The sequence below is a fragment of the Leopardus geoffroyi genome, chromosome D3, assembly GCF_018350155.1.
Source record: "Leopardus geoffroyi isolate Oge1 chromosome D3, O.geoffroyi_Oge1_pat1.0, whole genome shotgun sequence".
Lineage (NCBI taxonomy): Eukaryota > Metazoa > Chordata > Mammalia > Carnivora > Felidae > Leopardus > Leopardus geoffroyi.
The window spans coordinates 48539306-48562833 of record NC_059339.1 but is presented as its reverse complement, the minus strand read 5'-3'; the positions used below and the strand labels follow the sequence as shown (position 1 = coordinate 48562833).

At 36.8% G+C, this 23528-nt stretch overlaps 1 protein-coding gene across 3 annotated transcripts in view; it reads right to left on the bottom strand.

Annotated features, from left to right (window-relative positions):
- Positions 1-226: 226 nt before the first annotated feature.
- Positions 227-23528, bottom strand: part of TAF4B (TATA-box binding protein associated factor 4b) — a 126063-nt gene continuing 102761 nt past the window's right edge. Inside the window, exons 15-16 of one of the 3 annotated variants that reach the window (XM_045457143.1) lie at positions 12276-12281; positions 227-2086 (exon numbers count right to left, since the gene is read on the bottom strand). In XM_045457143.1, the coding sequence (XP_045313099.1) occupies positions 1919-2086; positions 12276-12281 (174 nt within the window). In that variant the 3' untranslated portion in view covers positions 227-1918. Of the gene's footprint in view, positions 2087-2295; positions 2399-12275; positions 12282-23528 lie in introns of all 3 variants that reach the window. The other 2 variants (XR_006707285.1, XM_045457144.1) reach the window with 2 other exon arrangements.

Sequence of the window (23528 nt, the reverse complement as noted above, 5' to 3'; positions counted from 1 at the left end):
GTCAAATAGCATGCAAATTTACAACTATTCCAAAGACAGTGGTAATAGTAACTTGGGATTTGAAGTAAGGTTCTGGAACCCAAATGCTGATACTCCAAAGTAACAATCCTAACCAAGAAAGATCCATTGCCCAGCAGGTAAGACCCACTTACCCTGCCCAGCCCCCAGGTGTGGAGGCTTACTACTAAAGATACTGGTTTTCAAAGTCAGTAACTGAGCAAAATTATTCGTATAATAAAATAATTATTTTAATGAAGTATTTGAAATAATTTTAAACATTTATACACAAATATGGGAATATGCTGCACTTTACAAAAAAATAAAGCTAAGCATTTAAATATACAAAAACAACTTTAGGTATAGATCTCTTCTGAAAGTTTCTCTTTTAACATATACATAATTTATAGCATTTTACATAACTTGCTGAAACAAAAATGGCCAATTTAACATTTATTACAGTATAGAACATGGCCACAACAGTCCCAATGGGAAGAACAGGATAAGGAGTAACATACCAGAGGTGTGTTCTTTTCCCCCTGAATTCTTTTTCTAAGAAGCACAGCTTTCCCATTTTTAAAAAATCTTCTTGGAGGATTTACTTGTTCTTTCTGTATGGGATTCTAAATACAGCTATTATTTTTCACCAACTACATGCCACAAAGGCGGAATTAAAAGAAAGAAAAGAGGGTTTGCTTTACAAAACATCAGCTTCCTCCTCAGGTGGGGGAAAAAAAAAAATATATATATATGTATATATATTGCTCCTCATAGTACATTTAGAGCCAAGATCTCCAACAATGAAATGCTGACATTACCTTTTGCGTACAGAATCCAAAATGGAGTCCTATTGTTAAAAATTTCTAATCATCGATTAGGATTTTTTAAATGCAACAAGATGCTTAAAACTTGCGGTAATGAAAAGGATTTTAGAAAACTATCCTTCTTGAGATTTAAAACAATACACAAAACAAAAAATAACGACTTCCTTTTGAGATACTGTACATTTGAAAATGTTTGATACATTTTCCTTTTTTGGTTGGGCTGTGATTTTGTCCTGTCAACAAAACGTGTACCGGTTGCTCTGGAGTTCCAATCCCACCACTGGAACGGAGGACGCATGTGCAGCACGGTTCCTATTCTGAGGTTCCACTCTCATTTTCCCCTCCTCAGTTTGAACGCAGTGTCCCATCATTCTTTTCAGTACTTCCCACCTTTTCCACTTTTCAGTGAGGTATATCAGCAGCTTCCATTTTAAAGTTTCCCTGACAAGGATGTCCCCTCACTTGGTATCAGAAGCAGCATATGGTGACGACCCAGAGAGGAGCCACCTTTGTGGGGACAGGCACAAACTATCCCCATCTGTCTCCGTTTTGACAACACTGGGACTCGGCTGACCAAAGTCACTACAGACGCTGTGGCTTGTCACCTGCAACTACAGAAGGTGACTATCACAATTAGCTAAGCAACTTCTGATCCCAGCCTAGAAAACCTAACACTTTGAGACAAGTTCATCAGAGGATGAAATATAATCTTGGAAAGTCGGGACTCTTCCTTTCTTTCCCCTGCATCGTAATGCAGGCTGTGTTAGGGAAAGACACCTCGCCTACAGTCCAGCAAATGAAGCAGGTGGTAACAAACAGGGCCTTAACTTGCTGTAATTAAATCCACAGGTAGGCAGAAGCCTATGTTTGTGTGAACTGTGTTTCATAACCAATTTCCAGAAGACAAAGTTGAATTCTAGTCATTAAGAACCCCGTGGGATGTGTAAGTAAGATTTAATAAAAGTTTATAACTGTAAACAATGATCTTCCCTATTGGTGATTATTTTCCAGAAACTGAAATTTCAGGAGAGTGCAACAATGCTCTTTATGTCTTCTTTGGCAGTAAACAGCAAGGATCTGGATGGAGACTGGAGTGGTCACTTCAGAAGGGCAAGGTACAGAGCTCGAGAATACTTCATCTCTCTTTCCTGTTCCATACAGAATATCAAGTCCCTGAGACAGATTCTTGTGATTCTTGGACGAAGCAACTGTTTGGTGGCTGTCAGGCTGGATGTCCCAGAAGCAAGAAGATTGTCTTTTAAGCCCTAAACAGAATAGAGAAAAAAGTTTAAAGTAACCAATCTTTCATAAAGGGAACAACTGTCTTCAGCATGGAAGAGCTACTAGCCTCTGGCCACTGAGTTAGGTGCTGGAGAGAATACAATAACGCAGCAGGCTCAACCCTGTCCCCAGCAGCCCCATCTCTTGGGGAAGGCCAACTGCCCCCACACCTCATTCAATCTTTCTCTCTCACCTGGGCCAGGGCCACAGCCTCTTAACTGATTTCTCCACTTCCAGGCTCTACTTCACTCCATTCTTTGCTGTGCATTGAAGGCCAGACTTTCTTCTTTAAAGGTCTTAGACAAAAGTTTCAGGATTGATGGATGTGGTCATTATTTCAATTTCAGCGATGATTTCATAGGTATATGTATATATAAAAATCTATCAGACTGAATACTTGAAATGTGTGCTTTTTGTATGTCGATTATAAAAATAAAAGAAAAAGCCTTACATGATTCAGGTCCTACCATTCTGTGGTTCAAAAATCCTCAATGGCTCCCCCCACCCTGTCCAGACTAGCTACCGGAGCACTTGTTATGACAGCTATGTTAATCACTTCCCACACATGATCTCTTTTCTTTCATGTAACATTGCAACAAGTTACATGGGTGCTGCCTCCATTTATCAAATGAGAATACTGAGCTTAGATAGGTTAAGCGACCTGTTCAGAGTCACACAGCAAAACTGAACCGGGACTCAATTTCTAAGTTGATCTAAAGTGAGTGCTCTTATGGGAATGCAAGCTGGTGCAGCACTCTGGAAAACAGTATGGAGGTTCCTCAAAAAACTAAAAACAGAACTACCGTAGGACCTAGCAATTGTACTACTAGGCATTTATCCACGGAATACAGGTGTGCTGTTTTGAAGGGACACATGCACCCCCATGTTTCTAGCAGCATTATCAACAATAGCCAAAGTATGGAAAGAGCCCAAATGTCTATCGATGGATGAATGGATAAAGAAAATATGGTATATATATATATACAATGGAGTATTATTCGGCAATCAAAAAGAATGCAATCTTGCCACTTGCAACTACGTGGACGGAACCGGAGGGTATTATGCTAAGTGAAATTAGTCAGTCAAAGAAAGACAAAAATCATAGGACTTGACTCATATGAGGATTTAAGAGACAAAACAGATGAACATAAGGGAAGGGAAACAAAAATAATATAAAACAGGGAGGGGGACAAAACAGAAGAGACTCATAAATATGGAGAACAAACAGAGGGTTATGGGAGGGGTTATGGGAGGAGGGGATAAGATAAATGGGTAAGGGGCACTAAGGAATCTACTCCTGAAATCACTATTGCACTATATGCGAACTAATTTGGATGTAAATTAAAAAAAAAAAAAACAAACTTAAAAATAAATAAAATAAATAAAAAAATAAAGTGAGTGCTCTTAGTTATTACTGTGTTATATTATCTACCAAATCAGGTACAAACTCATCACATGGCTTCCCTGCAGGCTCACTTCCCACTGTTCCTTTACAAAAACAAAGGCTGGAAGAAGAAACGAAAAATAACAGAATTCTTAAAGGATAATTTTGTCAAGGTGAAATCCTTTATTCTCTCATTCTTTTTTTTTAACCATACTTTGTTCCCAAAAACATCTTGATACGGTTGTCGACCCTCCTTTCACCCTCCAAAAGACTTACATTTATATTTCCGTAACATAGGAGGCAAATCTTCTGGTTCTGTAACTATCCTTTTATAACCACCGAATTTTGATTATTCCCTCTACATTTTTGTTTTGTTTTGATGGAGGAGAAAGAAATCCTCTTTAAGGAATACACTTTGGTCAAAACAAGTCAACTTAATTCTATGCATGTTCACAGAATGACTGAGGGGCACTTTACCTGATGGTCAAACAAAATCTCCTTAAGAGATGCTTTGCAGTTTTGAGGGAATATGATAGCACAATCACATTTCTATACTCATAAGGTTAAACATGTTCAAAAGGATCCATGGAACAAATTTTGGAAAGTCGACATGTTTAAAAAGGATGAAAACTTTACTCCTGGCTGCACAATTGCCTGGCTATTTGTCCCGGAGCCAAGCTATGGGACAGCCAGTCTTTCACCACTTCTGCAAGGTTCTCAGTAATGAATGCGCATACAAGTGTCTGCCTCTGTGACTTTCACTAAAGCATGGCAGTCAAGCACTAGCACATTCCTCTTCCCGTTACCACTTAGAGGCGGTATAATATAGATATAATCCTAACCACTGTGAATTATCACCATCACAATATTTTCCTAAGGGTTTTGCAGAATGGACCTGCCAACTGAGCTTTGGAAAACTGGATAAAAAACACACATTAGGAAGAGAGTTAATAAAACATGTAATGGGCAGTGAGTGGCAATTTCGCTGTATATAGGAGTTATCTGTTTAAACTATAGTACATTTAAATAGAGGCATTTTCTTAGCCAAAAATTAGATATAATATGCTAAAGCTGAATCGATAGTTGTTTACAAACGTTTCCTATTAAGAGTTTGCCTAAAATCAATCATCTAATGTTTTATATGGATTTTGAAATGTAAATGGCTAGATGGATACACAATGTCTTGGCAAATGTAAATACCCAGAAATATGTCACATGTCCACTGAAAGACATGTATGAGAATGTTTAGTACTATTATTTGTAATAGACCTAAACAAGAAACCATCCAAATGCCCATTAAGAATAAATTGTGGAATACTTACACAAATGGAAAACTACACAGCAGTAACAAACTGAGTAACATAGATGAATATCACAAAAATGAAAGGATCCAAACACAACAAAATATAGTCTGATTCCATTTCTATGAAGTTCAAAGCTACAGAAGTCAGTACAATGATTCCCCTTAGGGAAGAGGAGTAGTGGCCAGAAAGAGATAGGGCAGGGTTATCTGGGGTTCCGGTGACGTTCTCTGTCTTGACTGGAGTATTGTCTACATGGGTGTGTTCGTGCTGTGAAAATTCAGTGAGCTTTGATTTGTGTGCTTTTCTGCATCAATGTTATACTTTAATTAAAAAATTAAAATGCTCAAAAAAAACACCCCACAAACCCTTGTCCAGGTAGGAAATAAAAAAGAGAGCAAAGAGGGAAAAAGAGGAAAGAAATAAGGCAAAAATGTTAAACAGAAAAAAATTTTTTAAACCGAATCATCTGGGTAAAGAACAAAGGGGTCACAGTTCATGCTTGTCATGTGATAACCCTAAAGGATTCAGGAGAAAGAGCCATATTACAGCTGCCAGCACAGGGTTGAAAAGAAGGTCATTCCAACAGGATGTAGCAGAAGGCCTGAGGCAATGTTATAAATGAAACAAACCCCAAGGGACATTCAGTAACCCAACAGAAATGTCTTTCATAATTCACAACTTTACAAAGGTGATAGCATCCTCTTCCCCCAAATAGTGACACACTTCGAAAGTCAATCTTTCTTGAACATGGATACAAAAATACAGCATTTTTATTCCTATGCCTATGCTTTGGGGATGTCTACAGTCTGACTTGTCACTTTCACAATGACCTGGGCAGAATAATCAGCTCTCAATTATCCATGGTCAAGAAAGTGGATCGTGCAGAGCTAACTTAAAGCTATAAAAAAACTCAAACCTGCCTTTTCACCAACATCTTTAATTTTCTCTCACCTCGCTAAGTTTCTTCTCCCACCTCACCAAGTCTAGGACTGATTTCTGGTCACATTACATTATTAATACCAAAGAACACTAAGGTGGTTACGAGATCAGAATTTGTATGAAGGAAAAAGAAGACCCTTGTGATAATGTATTAATTATTTCTGATATAGGGTGTTTTCCCAACCAACTTTCTACATGAGGATATTCCGTAACTTGGATTCTTCACATGGATGAAAATCAGGTGAAATGAAAGAGAAAGATCAAAGAAAATGAAAGAAATAATACACTTATTACCAAGTGCACAACAGATGTTCTTGAAATCATAATCAAAACTAAATGTTCACACACTCTACCACTGCTAGATCAATTAAGTTATTAGCCTTCACTAATTTGTTCAATTATATCACTAAACAAAGTTTCTTATTTTTGAGGAACTCTTCTCCTCTAATAAGAAAAAACTGAACACTATAAGTTACCAATTTCAGAGAAATAACACTGTTTTTAAAATGACACTAAGTATTTGGGTGCCTCGGTGGCTTAGTCGGTTAAGTGTCCAACTTCGGCTCAGGTCATGATCTCATGGTTTGTGAGTTTGAGCCCCAGGTCAGGCTCTGTGCTGACAGCTCAGAGCTTGGAGCCTGCTTAGGATTCTGTTTCTCTCTCTCTCTCTCTCTCTCTCTGCCCCTCCCCTACTCACACTCTGCCTTTCTCTCTCTCTCTCAAAAACAAACATTACAAAACATTTTTTAAAAATGACACTAAGTACTTAAAATAACCAGTTATCCAAATTTTTATTCCCTCAATTTACTGGATTGGGTGCTGTGAAGTGAAACCTTTCAAAGTTTGTCTCACTTCTTTTTCCATATTTTCCTCAATTCTATTCCTGCTATATTAACTGAAAAGCAGAAATCACATTTTTCTGAGTTCAGGGGCTTCCTGAATCCTGCTGAAGTTCTCAGTGACTTCACGTGGGCCTCTGTTTCGAAAAGCTGCTATCCAAGGCAACTGAGCTTCCTGCCAGCTCACACACAGATGCAGCTGACAAGTTCCCTGGGTTACTGGACACTTAAAGATATACAGGAGGATTGAACAGTGGTGAGCCCTGGTTGTCTCCTCCATTAGCAATCTCAGACAAATTACTTAAATTCTCTGTGCCTCAGTTTCCTAATTTGCAACACAGGAAGAGTAACAGTAATTATCTCATAGGGTTGTCTTGGGGATTAAATGAGAACAGTGCCTGGCATGCAGTATACATTCTGTAAATGCTGAACCTTCTTATAATAAATTAATTCATTAGTCAGTTTCGAGGTTTGAAGGTTTATAAACAGGAAACAGTATAATTCTAGTTCCAGATCTTTCCTGACATCCCGTAGTTAAGTGTAATTATGATAAACATCCTGCCAAGTCCAACCTAACTTAAAGAAACAATTTCTCTTGCCACATTTACTTTAGTCCTCTCAGTGAAATCTTTGGGTTTTAGCGGAGCTCTCAGTGCCTAAAGCTAACAAGTAGATTAATGGACATTTCCATGCGGTGGATGGACAAAGGATATATCCCAGGACAGCAAGTTTTCCATAAGCTCCTCCAATCAAAGTGGAGGAGCTTGATGCTCTACAGACCCAACCAAGCTTATCAATATTGTTTCCAGAAGCTAACATCAACTTCTATCCATTCTATTCCCTGGATCAGAAGACTGACAAAACACAATGTATCCCTGAATCTATTTAATAATTAACTAGGAACAAAAATTGGGCATTTTTAATACAGGCAAAGATTCATTACATTTCTCAGGCTCTGCCCCCGATTTTATGCTAATCCCAAGTACCATGGCAGCTCTTAAGGTGATGACTCAGGTCTTAAACTTCAGGGAGGAAACAAGAAATAGACATGGGCACAGGGGGTACAATGAAGATCTGGCTCTAGAAAAAGAAATTGAACATCTTCTAAGTCTTAGAAACAAGAATAAAAAAAAAGTATCCTGGCCTTGTGTAACAAGAATGCCTGGCCTTGTGTAACAAGAACACGAAAAATCTATATTCAAAAGACCTGAGCTTCTAGGCCTTAAAGGCAGCATAGAGGGGGGAAAAAAAAAAAAGCTCAACTTCGAGATTGAGCGCCCTCTGCTGGTCAACAAGAGGAACTTTTGACGCAACAGATCTCTAGCTTTTACCACCTTCATTTTATTCAAGGTATTTCAGAACATTAGCAACTCTACATACATGTTATCTTCTGCCCTAGAATTGTTACTTCTAAGTGTCTGTGTTTCAACAATCTTTTACAGACTTCATGTTTCTTAAAGTTTCATTAGCAGAAATTTCAAAAAAGATTCAACAATATTAAGAAAATTTTTATATTATCAGCCTTTGATTTTTAGCTGTTTAGGGAAAAGGATAATTCCATTATTTTTTATGGTGTTATTATTTCACAAAGTGTATTTCACCAGGTGTATGAGAATTACCTGAAACCAAAACCTGCAGATCTCCAAGTCAAATTCTCATATCAATACTGATTTCACCTCTCAGGTTTGGATCCAACAGTCTGCATTTTTAACAAATACCATAGATGATTTTTCTCAGTAAAGTTTGGGAACAAGTGGTGTAAGTGAATTTTAGCTTCTCTAACAGACATAACATTTTGAAGACTAATTGAAATGGCTAATTCGTGAATTTTTTCTAGTTGAACCCCAGCTAATTTAAACAAAGGAAAAATTGCGAAAAATACAAAAGCACTGCAAAATATAGAAATAATATGTGTTTAAACAGACTGCTGTGACATTTAATTGTGAGCTTTGAGTTCTAATTCTAGTTGTGTAATTATGAGAGTTACAAAGACAATTCTGGTTCTTCTGTGCTAGTGACAATCCCCCTTCTTTATCTCCAAAAGAATGCTTTCCTAAATTCTAGACTTCACTGTTGAATTTCCTAATGAACTCTCAGACTGAATGTATCCTATATTCAACGTTTCAAATCAGTGTCCTCTTATTTCTCCTCCTCTTTCTTATTTATTTATTTTTAAATGTTTATTTTTGAGAGAGAGAGAGAGAGAGAGAGAGAGAGAGAGAGAGACAGAGCACAAGCTAGGAGGGGCAGAGAGAGAGACACAGAATCAGAAGCAGGATCCAGGCTCTGAGCTGTCAGCACAGCTGAACCCACAAAGTGCGAGATCGTGACCCGAGCTGAAGTCAGATGCCCAACTGACTGAGCCACCCAGGCGCCCCATCCTCTTTCTTATTTAAAGTAATGGTAATACCATTCACCTCCAAAGGCCAAGCCAGAAAACTGGGTGTCATCCTTAACTCTTTCTCCCTCTACATTCCATCTGTCACTTATCAGTTCTACCTCCTAACAATTTCCAAACCATCTACCTCTTCCTACATTTTCACTCCCATTATCTTTTGCCTAGGTTACTTCCAACAACCTTCCTAACTTTCCTAGTTCCAGTATTAATATTGCTCATATTGGAGTGGGAATGATCTTTCTAAAATAATAACCAGATAATGCTGTTTTCCTGCTCAAAATGCTCCAATGGCTAAAAATCTATAGGACCCAGTCCAAGTATCCAACCATGACCTATACAGTCATCCAGGAACATACCAAAGCCTCTCCCCAGTCTCATCTCTCATTCCTTTCTTCCTGTCCCAAACTACTGTGCATGCCACAATATTATTTTCCTCTTTGCTCCAGACAGTTAATTCTCTACTCCTTAATTCATTTCCAATTTCTCTGTCCTATCCTTGTATCACATCACCCCACTAAGTTCTTTAAAACTCAGTTCAGGTACATGTTTCCCTAAGTGCTCCAAACCCAAACTACCCTAGGTCTGGACCAGGTACAAGTCCTACTTCAGAAGTACTCTGAATTTCATTCTATCATCACATGCATTCAGCACAATGCAATTACCTCTTTAACTTTCTCACTCACTAGAAGGGAAGGATTTTGTAGCTGTGAATATTTTAACACAGTGTTTGGCACTTAGCTGATATCCATTCAGCATCTGCAGTACAATCATGTGTCTAAGTGTCACCCAATAACATTGTTTATGTGAATTAACAATGGCTTTAAAATCAAGATGCTGCTGTCATTCTTAACTTTAAGCCAAATAAAAGTCCCTTGATGGCTTGTTCCTAAGCATTACCCAGCCTTCTAACAATTCATCTCACCCACTCATCCCCACCAAGCTGCTCCTGGATCAAATTGCTTAAAAGGTTATTTTTGGTCACTCTTTCAAACAGCAAAAAAGTGCTTCGGCCCACCAAGTAACACAATACACAGGAACAGTATAGACAACCAAATAAACAGTCAACTCTGAAAAGCAGTAACTTTCCTCTTAATACTAGTAATTTTCTTTAACCTTTAATTAAGACACTTACAAAGTCCTCTCAAAAACTATGTCCAAAGATAAGCTTTACCTATTATTTTATGATGAAAACTTCAAACGACTGCCAGTTAACTGTTTTTTTTTTTTTTTTTTCCTTTCAGAACCAGCTTTGATTTTATTCTTGGAGGATTTAAATACTAAGAAAAGCTAATGGGGTACCTGAGTGGCTTGGTCCATTAAGTGTCCCACTCTGGCTCAGGTTGTGATCTCACAATTTGTGAGTTCAAGCCCCACATCGGGCTCTGTGCTGACTGCTCAGAGCCTGAAGCCTGCTTCAGATTCTGTGTCTTCCTCTCTCTCTCTGCCCCTCCCCTGCTCACACTCTGTCTGTCTGCCTCTCTCTTAAAAATAAACATTTAAAAAAAAGAAGAAAAGAAAAGCTACAATATCAGAAAAGGCTGTTGTGCCTCACAGCTAAAGTAAATTTACCAATATATTTAAGTTTTAACAGTAGCTTTACTTAAAACTCTAGTACTTCTAGAGCTGGGGAGCTGCACAGGACTGATGGAAAATGGTATTACAAAATAGAAATTTAAACGGGAAAAATAAAAGCACTACAGATGGTAAATATAAAAGAACTATTTTTATTTATCAACTCTTTAAAAGACTATGACCAAGTAATAACAATGTACTAGAGTTTAAAACATATGTAGAAGTATAAAAAGCACAAAGGACGGGGGAATTTGTATAATGGAATCACATAGTTAAAAGGTTTTCACATCCTTTTTATAATTTTTTTAATTATTTAAAAAATGTTTATCTTTGAGAGAGAGAGCACAAGTGAGGGAGGGATGTAGAGGGGGTTACAGAGGATCTGAAATGGGCTCTGAGCTGACAGCAGCAAGCCCGACTCGGGTCTGAACCAATGAACTGAGAGACCATGACCTGAGCCAAAGTCAATTGCTCAACCCACTAAGCCATCCAGGTGCACCCCCCTCCCCCTTTTTTAAAGTAGGCTTCATGCCCAGCATGGAGTCCAACATGGGGCTTGAACTCATGACCCTGAGATCAAGACCCGGGCTGAGATCAAGAGTTGGACACTTAACCAACTGAGCCACCCAGGTGCCCCAAGATTTTCACATCTTATGTGAAGTGGTATTAATCCAAGGTTGAGTGCAGACAGTTAAGGATACATACTATACTATTAAAAAAATAAAAGAGTAGTATAGTTAAAAAGCCAACAGAGGATACAGAACATGACACTAAAATACTACATAATTAACTCAAAAGATGACTGGAAAGGAGAAACAAAACAACAGAGGGAACAAATAGAAAATAAATGACAAGATGGTAGACCCATATCCAATCACAGTGAAATTATATTAAATGTAAATGGACTAAACACTCCAAATAAATTTCCTTAAAATTTTTTCTTTAATTTTTACTTTATTTTCAAGAGCAAGAGAGACAGAGCACGAGCAGGGGAAGGCAGAGAGAGGGAGACACAGAATCCGAAGTAGGCTCCAGGCTCTGAGCTTGTCCTCACAGAGCCCAATGTGGGGCTTGAACTCATGAACTGCGAGATCATGACCTGAGCCTAAGTCAGACACTTAACCAACACAGGTGCCCCTCCAAATACATTTACTGGCTGGACACAAATCTCAAGTTCAATTATATGCTATTCATAAAAGACCGGCTTTAAATCAACAGAGGGGCACCTGGGTGGCTCAGTCGGTTAAGCATCCAACTTCAGCTCGGGTCATGATCTCATGGTTCGTGGGTTCGAGCCCCGCGCTGGGCTCTGTGCTGACAGCATGGAGCCTGGAGCCCTCTTCGAGTTCTGTGTCTCTCCCTCTCTCTCTGCCCCTTCACTGCTTGCACTCTCATTCTCTCTCTCTTGCTCTCGAAAATGAATAAACATTAAAAAAAAATAAAAAATAAAAATAAATCAAGACACAGATAGGCTGGAAATAGAAGGATAGAAAAAGATAAACCACGCAAATATTAAGCATAATAGTATTTGGTATGGCTATAATAATATTAAAGTAAGGCTTTAAGACAATGAATATCAACAGAAATAGAATAATCTCACAATGACAAAAGAGGGAAACCCATCAAACAGACATGTGTTTACAACCAATAATAGACCATCAAAAAAAAAGAAGCAAAAATTGACAAGTAGAAATAGACAAATGCACAACCATAGTTTAAAAAAAAGAGAAAACTTACAAACTTCTTTCAGCAACCAATGGAACAAGCAGTCAAAAAAAAAAAAAACAAAACTGGTAAGGATATAGAAGACTTAATAAACACTTCACTCACCACTAAAGAAAACACATCCTTCTCAAGCGCACAGAGAATATTCCTTAAGATAAACCATATATTAGGACAGATCTCAATAAATTTAACAGGATTGAAATCACAGAATATGTCTTCTAACAATAATGAAAACACCAAATATTTGGAATTAAACAACACACTTCTAAACAGTCTGTATTTCAAAGAAGATGACAAAAGGGAAATCAGGAAATATATTTGAACTTAACAATAATAAAAACACAACATACTCAACATATCAGAGATTTTCTGCTTTAGCTTTACTCCCACAAACTAACAGAAATTTATAACATTTAGTGTTTTTATTAGAATAAAAAGTTATACCCAACCTTCACCTCAAGAAGCTGGAAAAAGAAAATATTAAACACCATGGAAGTAGAAGAAAGGGAATAATAGGAGTGGAAATCAGTGAAATAGGAAATGGACAAACATTTTTGGGGAGGAAAAAAAAGCCATAAGTTAATTTTCGGAAAAGATTGATCAAATGTATGGACCCTTATCTAGACTGATCAGGAAGAAAGACAACACATAAATTATCAATATCAGGAATGAAAGAAAAAATATCACCACAGATATTAAAAGATAACGACAAGATAAGATAATTGTACGTGAATGACTTTAACAACCTAGATGAGTACAAAAATTCTTTGAGAAACACAATGTTCAAATATTAATACACATAAAAAGAAAAAAACCTAGTATTGAGATGGCCTTACATAGAAAACTTGAGGCCCGGATGGCTTCATTGGTAAAAGCTATCAAACATTTAAGGAAGAAATATGACCTATCTTAGGCAAACACTTTAAAAAAAAAAAAAAAAAGAGAGGAAGAGCATTGGCATAACTCAAACAAAAACTAATAAGGACATTACAACAAAATGAAATTCTAGAACAATGTCATTTATGAACATAGATCCAAAAAAACTAAACAAAATGAATGAACAGCAAACAGAATCTAGTAACATATATAATTAATTTTATATTATGACCAACTCAGATTATCTCAGGATTTAAAAACAAATATAAATTACCAAATTAAAAGAATAAAGGAGAAAACTCATATGATAATCAGACAAATTCACACATGCCTTGGCAAAATTCAATACGAACCATAAAAACTCTTTAGTCAACTAGGAAGAGAAGAATTTCCTCAATGAAAAACCTACAGCCAATAGTACACTTAAAGGTTAAATACTGAATGTTTTTTGCCCAAGATCAGAAACAAGGCAAGGATGTCCATTCTTACCATTTCTATTCAACACAGTACTGGGGATGTTAGCTAGTGTTCTAAGGCAAGAAAAAATAAGGGAGAAGCATAAAGACTGAAAAGAAAGAAGTACTCTAAGGGAGCATGGGTGGCTCAGTTGGTTGAGCATCTGACTTCAGCTTAGGTCATGATTCTCCTGGTTTGTGAGTTCAAGCCCCACATTGGACTCTGGTGTTGACAACTCAAAGTCTGGAGCCTGTATCGGTTTCTGTGTCTCCCTCTCTCTCTCTCTCTGCCCCTCCCCCTCTCGCACTCTGTCTCTCCTCTCTCAAAAATAAATAAACATTTAAAAAAATTAAAGAAAAAAAAGAAAAGAAAGAAGTACTCTACTTTGACTTGTAAACAACGTTGATTATTTAGCAAATCTTAAGAAATTTATACCAAAAACTATCAGAAAAATTAAGTAAATTTAGCAGGTCAGAGGATACAAGATTTGATATATTAGCAACAAACTGGAAAGTATAATTAAAAAAATACTATTTTGGGGGTGCCTGTGTGGCTCAGTTGGTTACGTGACCGACTCTTGATTTTGGCTCATGTCATGATCTCATGGTTTGTGAGTTCAAGCCCCGTGCTGGGCTCTACGCCAGTGGCTGGGAGCCTGCCTGGGATTCTCTTCCTCCCCTCTTGCTGCCCCTCCCCCCCAATAAATAAATATAAAAGAAAAATACCACTTTGGGGGGTGCCTGGGTGGCTCAGTCACATAAGGTCTAACTCTTAATTTCAGCTCAGGTCATGAGCTAATGGTTTGTGAGATTGAGCCCTGTGTGGGATCTGCACTGACAGCACAGAGACTGCTTGGGTCTGTCTGTCTCTCTCAAAATAAATAAATAAACTTAAAAAAAAGGAAAAAAAAACCATTTTGGGGTGCCTAGCTGACACAGTTGGAGGAGTGTGCAACTCTTGATCTTCGGGTCGTAAGTTTGAGCTCCAGGCTGGGTGCAGAGATTACTTAAATAAATATCTAAAAAAAATACCATTTCAATAGCATCGAGAAAATATCTATGTATAAACATAATGAAAGACATGAAAGACTTCTAAACAGAAAGCTAAAACACTGCAGGGAGAAATTAAAGATTACAGATATAAATGGAAGGATATATGACACTCACATGGCCTCAATATCATGAAGATGTAAGTTCTGTAAACTGATCTACAGATTCAATGCCATCCTAATAAATATCTATACATTTTTGTAAGAATGACAGGATGATTCTGAAATTCCTATGAAAATGCCAAGGACCCAGACAGAACAGCCAAAAACAACCTTGAAAAGGGACAAAGTTGGAGGATTTGATTATGATTTCAAAATTATTACAGTAAGTAAGAGACTGTGGTATTGGCATAAGTATAGCAAAACAGATCAACAGGATAAAGTATGAATATGCATTTCTACATATACATACAGTTAATTGGTTTTATTTATTTTTTTTTTTAATTTTTTTTTTTTTCAGCGTTTATTTATTTTTGGGACAGAGAGAGACAGAGCATGAACGGGGGAGGGGCAGAGAGAGAGGGAGACACAGAATCGGAAACAGGCTCCAGGCTCTGAGCCATCAGCCCAGAGCCTGACGCGGGGCTCGAACTCACGGACCGCGAGATCGTGACCTGGCTGAAGTCGGACGCTTAACCGACTGCGCCACCCAGGCGCCCCAGTTAATTGGTTTTAAATATAAGTCATGATAAATGGAGAAAGTCTTTTCAATAAATGGGATGGAGTAACAAGATATCTATATATAAAAAAATTAGCCTCAACCCCTAACTTCAGATCAGACATAGAAATTAAATTACAAAGATCAAACACTTAAAAAACATAAGAAGATCAAACACTTAAAATGTAAAATGTAAAGCTACTAGGGAAAAATCTGCGAAGCTATTGGTACACAATTTTTTTTTTTTTTTTAGGATATAGAAAGCAGTAAGTCTAAAAGAAAAATGATAAAAATGATAAATTACACTTTGTCAAAGTTAAGACCTTCTGTTCTTCCAAAAGACACCACCATGGAAATAAAAGTACACTGCTAAGGGAATGTGAAATGGCACAACCATTTGAAAAACTGTTTAGAGTTCCTTATAAAGTTAAACACACATTTATCTTATGATTCAACAGTTGCATTTCTAGTTAACTAAGAGAAATGAAAATGTTATGTCCACAAAATGACTTTTACAAGGATGTTCATAGCAGCTTTATTTGTACCTGCCAAAAATTAGAAAGAACGCAAGTGTTCAATGAATAAAGAAATTATGGAGCATTTATACAATGGAATACTACTCAGCACTAAAAAGGAATGTTACTACTAATATGTGCAATGTGAGTAAGTCTCAAAAACATAAATGTGGAATGAAAATTTAAAGACAAAAGAGTACATTTATGTATGATTTCCAATTACACAAAGTTCTAAAACAGGCAAGACTATGCTATGGTAACAGAAATTAGATCAGTAACTGAAAAGGAAAAGGCTGGAGGTGGTAATGACTGAATAGGCATGACAGAACTTTCTGTGGCCACAGAAATGTTTTCTATCTTAATTTGGGATGATGGTTATAATCAAAACCAGCATGTTTTATTGTAAATAAATTATATCTCGATCTTAAAACCAAGTGCAAAATTCATCTGAAGTTTTAAAAGTCATTCGTTCCTCAAAACTTCCCCCAAAGGCACATGGTTACTCTTCTCTACTATCTGGTGTGCTCTGGTATAAAAGTTTGACAGGCACTGTGATGTCAGAATTCCATATTCACAAATATTATGACAGGTAAAGAGAATGTAGACAAAGAAATGTTTATTCCAATATTATGTGGAAAGTTGTCTGTAAATAAAGTTACCTAGAAGATCTTTTAACACCCCAGAATACATTCAACTCAGAGATTGTAAGTATTATTGAAGTGCTTGAAAATTTAAGTGTTAGCATTTCTCTATGAGGGTGTTATTACAATACTGAGTAAGCTTGACTGGGTGGATGTGTCTTTCATATTACATAATATTTAGTAACACTGGCCCCTTGTCACAATATGCTTGTAGCATAGTCCCAAATCTTGAGTTACTGTGTCAGAATAATACCCCACACATTTCCAATTACTTCATAGGAGTAGGTACTGCCCCCCAGTTGAGAACTGCTTGTCTATAAGCTAATGAGCATATATAAGCAGCATGAAAAATTATCCCATTAATACACGTAATCTACCATCCCATTTTAATTCCAATGCTGATAATTTCACTAATGACTACCTTTACTTACTTTTCAAAAGAAAACAAAAGTGCATAGTTTTATGTGCCCTACTGAAGACTGACTTGGGAGGATAAAGAACAACTGATTTTGTTGAAAATTCTAATTAGGGAAACCAAACAAAACCACTGACAACACTATCAACAACACCAAACTACAAGACAATATATTACATACAATACATAGACAAACTACAAGAAATAACATTAGAAACCAAACTACTAACTGGAGTGATAAATCCAGAAGATGACTGATCATGGTCAGAACCCTCCAAGTCCATGAATGTGCAATGGTGGGCTTAGAAAAAAAAAAAAAAAATCAGGATACTTCCAAGGTGTTCTTTGTGGCAGAAAATTAGCAAACATTCTAAGGTAAGTCAGGCAGACATTAACTAACTTGCTTTACGGTTTCAATATTCAAATGTGCCTTTCATGTATCAATCAAAACACAACATAATCATTTAATGGCAAGAAAGGCTTGTTAGGCTACTAGCATTTTATTGATATATGCAAATTTAAGAATGGACACTGAGAACAAGACTAAAGAATGGAAAAGGACATAAGGCCACCTACATGCCTGTTACTAAGAAGAGAAAGATAAATTAATTGGCACATGGTCCTATAATAAGAGACTGAGTTAGTAATTAAAAAACTTCTTCTACAGAAAAGCCCAGAACTAGATGGCTTCACTAGTAAAGTCTACCAAACATTTAAAGAAGAATTAACATGAATATTTGATAAATTCTTCCAAAAAACAAAAAAGGAGGGAACACTTCCTAATCCATTTTATAAGACCAGTATTATTACCCTGCTACAGAAACCAGACAAAGACATCACAAGAGCACAACAGAACAATTTCTGAATACAGAGGCAGAAATCCTCAACAAAATACTAGTAAAGAAAATCTAGCAGCATGTAAAAAGAATTTATACACTGATGACCAAGTGGGATATATACCCTAGGAATGCACAGTTGGCTCAACATGTGAAAATCAATGTAGTACATGTTATTAGTAAAAGGAAAAAAAGATAATCTCAACAGAGGCAGAAAAGGCTTCAGACAAAATCGAACACCTTTTCATCGTTAAAAAAAAAAAAAAAAAAAAAAAAAGACAAACACAAAACAGGCTAGAAACAAAACAGAATTTCTTCAACTTTAAGAGCATCAATGAAAAACCCATAGCTAACATCATACTTAATGGCAAAAAAAAGAAAAAGAAAAAAGAAACCTTTCCACCTAAAATTAAGAGCAAAAAAAGGTGTCTGCTTTTACTGCTTCTATTCTTCTTGTACTGAAGGTTCTAGCCAAGAACCTCTTGCCTTTAGGCAAGAACATGAAAGAACAAGGCATCCAGAAATGAAAGGGAAAAGTAAAACTACCACTATAGGCCAATAACATCATCTTGTATATACAGAAAATCTTAAAGAATTCACAAAAACTATTAGAGCTAATAAACGAGTTCAGAAAGGTTGCTAGATACAACATCAATATACAAAAAAATCAGTTCTATTTCTATATGCGAGCAATAAGCAATCAAAAAATGAAATTAAGAAATCAATGACATTTATGACAGCATCAAAGAGAATAAAAATACTTAGGAATAAGCTTAACAAAAGGAAGTGCAAAATTTGTACACTGAAAACTACAAAACATTGTTGAAAGAAATTTCAAAAGACTGACAGGTATCAAATGTTCATGGACTGGAATACTTAATATTGTTGGGATGGAAGTACTATTCAAACTATCTATATATTCAATGTAATCTGTATCAAACTCCCAACTATCTTTTTTTGCAGACATTGACAAAATGATTCCAAAATATATATGTAAATGTAAGGGACACAGAATAGCCAAAACATCTTGAAAGCAAAGAGTCCAGTCTAGAAAAATCACTTTCTGATTGGAAAATTTACTGCAAAGCTATAGTAATCAAGACATTGTGGTACTTGCAGATAGACACATAGATTGGCAGAATAGAATTGAGAGCCCAGAAATAGACCCATACATCTGATTAATTTATTTTCTTTTTTTATTTAAAAAAAAAATTTTTTTTTTAACATTCATTCATTTTTGAGACAGAGAGAGACAGCGCATGAATGGGGGAAGGTCAGAGAGAGAGGGAGACACAGAATCCAAAACAGGCTCCAGGCTCCAAGCTGTCAGCACAGAGCCCGACGCGGGGCTCGAACTCACGGACCACAAGATCATGACCTGAGCCGAAGTCAGACGCCCAACCGACTGAGCCACCCAGGCGCCCCGTGATTAATTTATTTTCAACTAGGGTGTTAAGACTGTTCAATGGGAAAGAATGGTCTTGTCAAAAAATTGTGCCAGGACAACTGGATATCTACATGCAAAAGAATGAATTTGGACCCATCTTATACCGTATACAAAAAAATGAACTCAAAAAGGATCAAAGATGTAAATGTAAAAGCTAAAACTGTAATACTCTTAGATATAAATCCTGTGACACTGGGTTACAAGCAAGCAAAGAAAAAGACTGATTGGACTTCATTTCTACAAAGTAAATACACAAATGACCAAAAGGGACATGAAAAGTTGTCCAATGTTAGTAGTCACTAGAGAAATGCAAAACAAAAGCCACAATGAGATACCCCTTTATGCCCACTGGAATGGCTATTAAAACAAAAACAAAAACAGACAACAACAACTAACGACCATCATGTGGAGAAATTGGAACTCTCATGCATTATGGGTAGGAATGTAAAATGGTGAAGCTGCTATGGAAAAGAGTTTGGCATTCCTCAAAAAGTCAATCACTGAGTTATTATTATATGACCCAGTAATTCCACTCCTAGGAATATACCCAAAAGAAATTAAGTATTCAGCCATAATTAGGAATGAAGTACTGATAAATGCTACAATACGGATGGCCCTTGAAAACATTATGTGAAGTCAAAGAAGTTAGATACAAAACATCACATATTATATAATTCCATTTATATGAATGCTCAGCATAGCAAATCCATAAAGACAGAAAGCAGATTAGTGGTTGCAAGGTGCTCAGAGGGAACAGTTAATGGCTATGGAATTTCTTTTTTGGAGTGATGAAAATGTTCTGTGATTGAATAATGGTGATAGTTGCACAGCCATGTGAATACACTAAAAACTACTCAACTGTACACTCTAAAGTGGTGAATTTTATAGTATATGAATTTTACCTGAACAAAAAATCCCACAAAAGATCGGCACAATCTGGTAAGTCAAACAAATTGGAATAAACATTTCAAAAGCAACTTGTAGTTACTGTTTTCAATACTTTATGGAATTCTTGGGGAAAATGCATAAATAGAAATTCAACAATATACTCTAAATGTTATTAGAAAGTAAAGTACTATTGCAATATCTAAGGCAGATATATTGCTTTCCAAGTAAACTTGGGTTTTCACTGGTAACGTTAATTGACAATCTAAACATCTAATTTGGGAAAATCTCACGGAGAAACTAAGTGTCATTTAAACTATGGAAAGATACGCTTAGCAAAGGAGTTACCAACCACTTTTCCCATAAACATTAGTTTGTTGTTAATTAACACTCATCTATCATCACGTTGGAAAACCTCTAAGGCCTGGTATTTATCAAAAGCAGTCCTACATAACACAGGCAATTCGTGCTCTTCACAGACACTGAAGTTGGAACCAAATAGCTCCATACAAGGCTGAGACAAACAGCTACTAGTACATTAGGGAACAAGCATAACAGTATAACTGGTCATGTGAGAACAGTACAATTTAAGAAATCTAAAGACAGTCATACTAGTCTAAATTACAGAAGCAGTATGCTTATAGACACACTTTCAAAAACTGCTTCTTGGGAGCCTGACAACTTATAGGAATCATCTTAAAGCCTGACAAGTTAAAAAAATAATCTCTCTCAGCATAAGCCCATTATTATGCTAACTATAATTAAAGTGCTTTGAAGAAAAAAAAATTTTATAAAGCCTCAAATATTCCATATAAAACTGCATTAAAACACTATTTGCCCTGGGAGGAATGGTGACCAAAATACTTAATGGAGCAGAGGAATGTAACAATAAAAATACTTGAAAAGACATGGAAATCTTAAAGGTTCACAGACAGCTCTTCACAGATAACTTGTATTTTATATACATTATACTAATTTCCCGTTTAACCACAGATATCCATGGCCAACTGCTAAAAAGACCACCATGCTAAGGTTCATTAATGGTGTCCTGTATCACAAGCTCCAAGTACTTCCCTAATCATGCTCAGTTACAAGGCAGAATAGGCCAGACCAGCTGTCATAAAGAAAACTAACTTTTTAGACCATAAATTCCAAGCAAGCTGAGGCCTAGTTCTATTCTTCTCACCACTGTACCTAGCACAGTGGGGCGACTGAATGAATAAGTGAATATAAATGCCATCTCTCCTGAATAGAGAACAGAAAGGAGATTAACCAAATAACTAACAGATAACAAATGGCATCAGGCTTTTAGAATAACAATATCCAGTACTGAGATACTAATAAACACACACTTTCATATACTGCTGGTAGAACTATAAAGTAGTTAAACATATGTCTTGATGAAAATAAAAATTTTAAATATAAAATTTCACTTTAAAGAGGCTGGGCAAGAATGCTGTTTAAAGAAATCACCAAGGGTGTCTGGGTGGCTCAGTCGGTTAAGTGTCCGACTCTTGATTTTGGCTCAGGTCATGATCTCATGGTTAGTGGGTTCAAGCCCTGCGTCCGGTTCTCTGCTGTCATGTCAGCTCAGGGCCTGGAGCCTGCTTTGGATTCTGTGTCTCCCTCCCTCTGCCCCTCCCCCATTTGTGCTCTGTCTCTGCCTCCCAAAAATAAACATTAAAAAAAAAAATTAAAGAAATCACCAATCTGAGGAATCGAAAGGTATAAGTGACAGGGACAAGAAAGGGACTTAAGAAGAGTTGACAGAGAGGGACCCACTGGAAATAAAATAGAGAAAGTAAACAGAATAGATTTCCAGACCGTAAGTGAAAGAGGTAGGCTTTGGAGCTCCTGGTCAGGTCAACAGAGCAGAGCAAGATTTCTGGAAAGGGGGATAGTCCCCATTTCAGGTCAAATGAGGTACATGTTGCCTCTAAAATCCAAATGTGCCGCTTTGTGATGGGAAAAATCAGCTAGGTATAGCAGGTTGTTTGTATGTATGTATGTATGTATGTATGTATGTATTTATTTATTTATTTATTTATTACCTTAGAAAAGGTATCTCAACATAATCCAAACCACTGGACTCCTAGAAAGTTCATCAAGGTAACAGGCACCTGAATTTTTGTGAGAATTATCCTCTCTCTGGCATGCATGCACTTTACCAAAATGTCTATAGGAGTTGTTACATCCAACTCAGCAGATCAAATCATCATGGTACCAATATAATGGATCAGCATATGTCCTATGGAAGGGAGAGGCTATCCAAGTCCTTGCAGGCTAGCTTATGACATAAAGTTTGATATAGCCCTGAGATAAGTTAGTGAAGGTATACTGCTGACACCACCAGTTGAAAGCAAATTAATTCTGATGGTTTTGCCTAATAAGTATATAGAAAAAAAAAAAAAAAAAAAGCATATATCAGATCAATATTTCCATACCGAATGCCAGGGGTTGAATTGATTTGTTCCAGCAACAAAACCTCACTTGGAACAACTTTAATTGAAGCCACCATTTAAGCTTATGATAACCCACTATCGTTCTCTAAGATCCATCTGTCCTCTTCAATGCCAAACAGTTAAGTTGAATAGGGATGTGATAGGAATCACCACTTCTGCATCTTTCAAATTCTTAATGGTAGCTCTGCAATCCCTCCATGTAATAATTTATCTTGGTAAGTAGATAACATTCTAGTGGCTTCCACAGGTCAGTTAACCAATGTGGGATCTCTGTTAGCTGTTCAATATGTCTACTCCAATTATGCATTCCAGGAAAATGGAAATAACCAACCACATTGGGCCCACTGTTAGATGGGCCTAAGCCAAAACTCCATTGACTGATAGAAAACAGTGGTGTTTGGAATGTTCTAGAATTCATTACACTCAGAGTCAATATTCAGCAATCCCTAAAGAGTCTATTTCTCATTCCCCAATGTCCATTATTCTAGTAAATGGCTGCAGGTCTTTGGGGGAAGCCTAGAAGCAGATCAACAGTATAAATTTTTGGCTATATGGCAGGACCCAGCTTTCCCTTCATTGAAAGGTTCTTGGACCTGGCTTACATCTGGGGACAGATTGAGGGGTTATAATCTCTGTTGAGGTCATTCAAGTCACACTTCTGTTCCCCAGGTCTAGAGCTCTTCTGTATATAAAAATCAATGAATAATTCATAAAGTTTCCCATCTATCTCAGCTGTGCAGATACTATAACCAAATTCACCCATGAAAAAGATCTCCGTCAACTCAGAATTCTCTGATTACTGCTTTGGCTTTCCTTACCATTACAGTAACCACACCCTCACCCTTTGTCTTTTGCAATTAAGTGCCAGTATTTGTTGCTGTCACCTGGGATTCCATTACTCCTGAATAATTCAAGGATCCTAATTTGATGGCAACAGTTATCCTGTCATTCTTTTAAAAAACAGCCAATAGAGCTCTTCAAGGATGTTGGGGCTCTCCTCCTGAGTGGATTTCTCAGAGCTCTGAG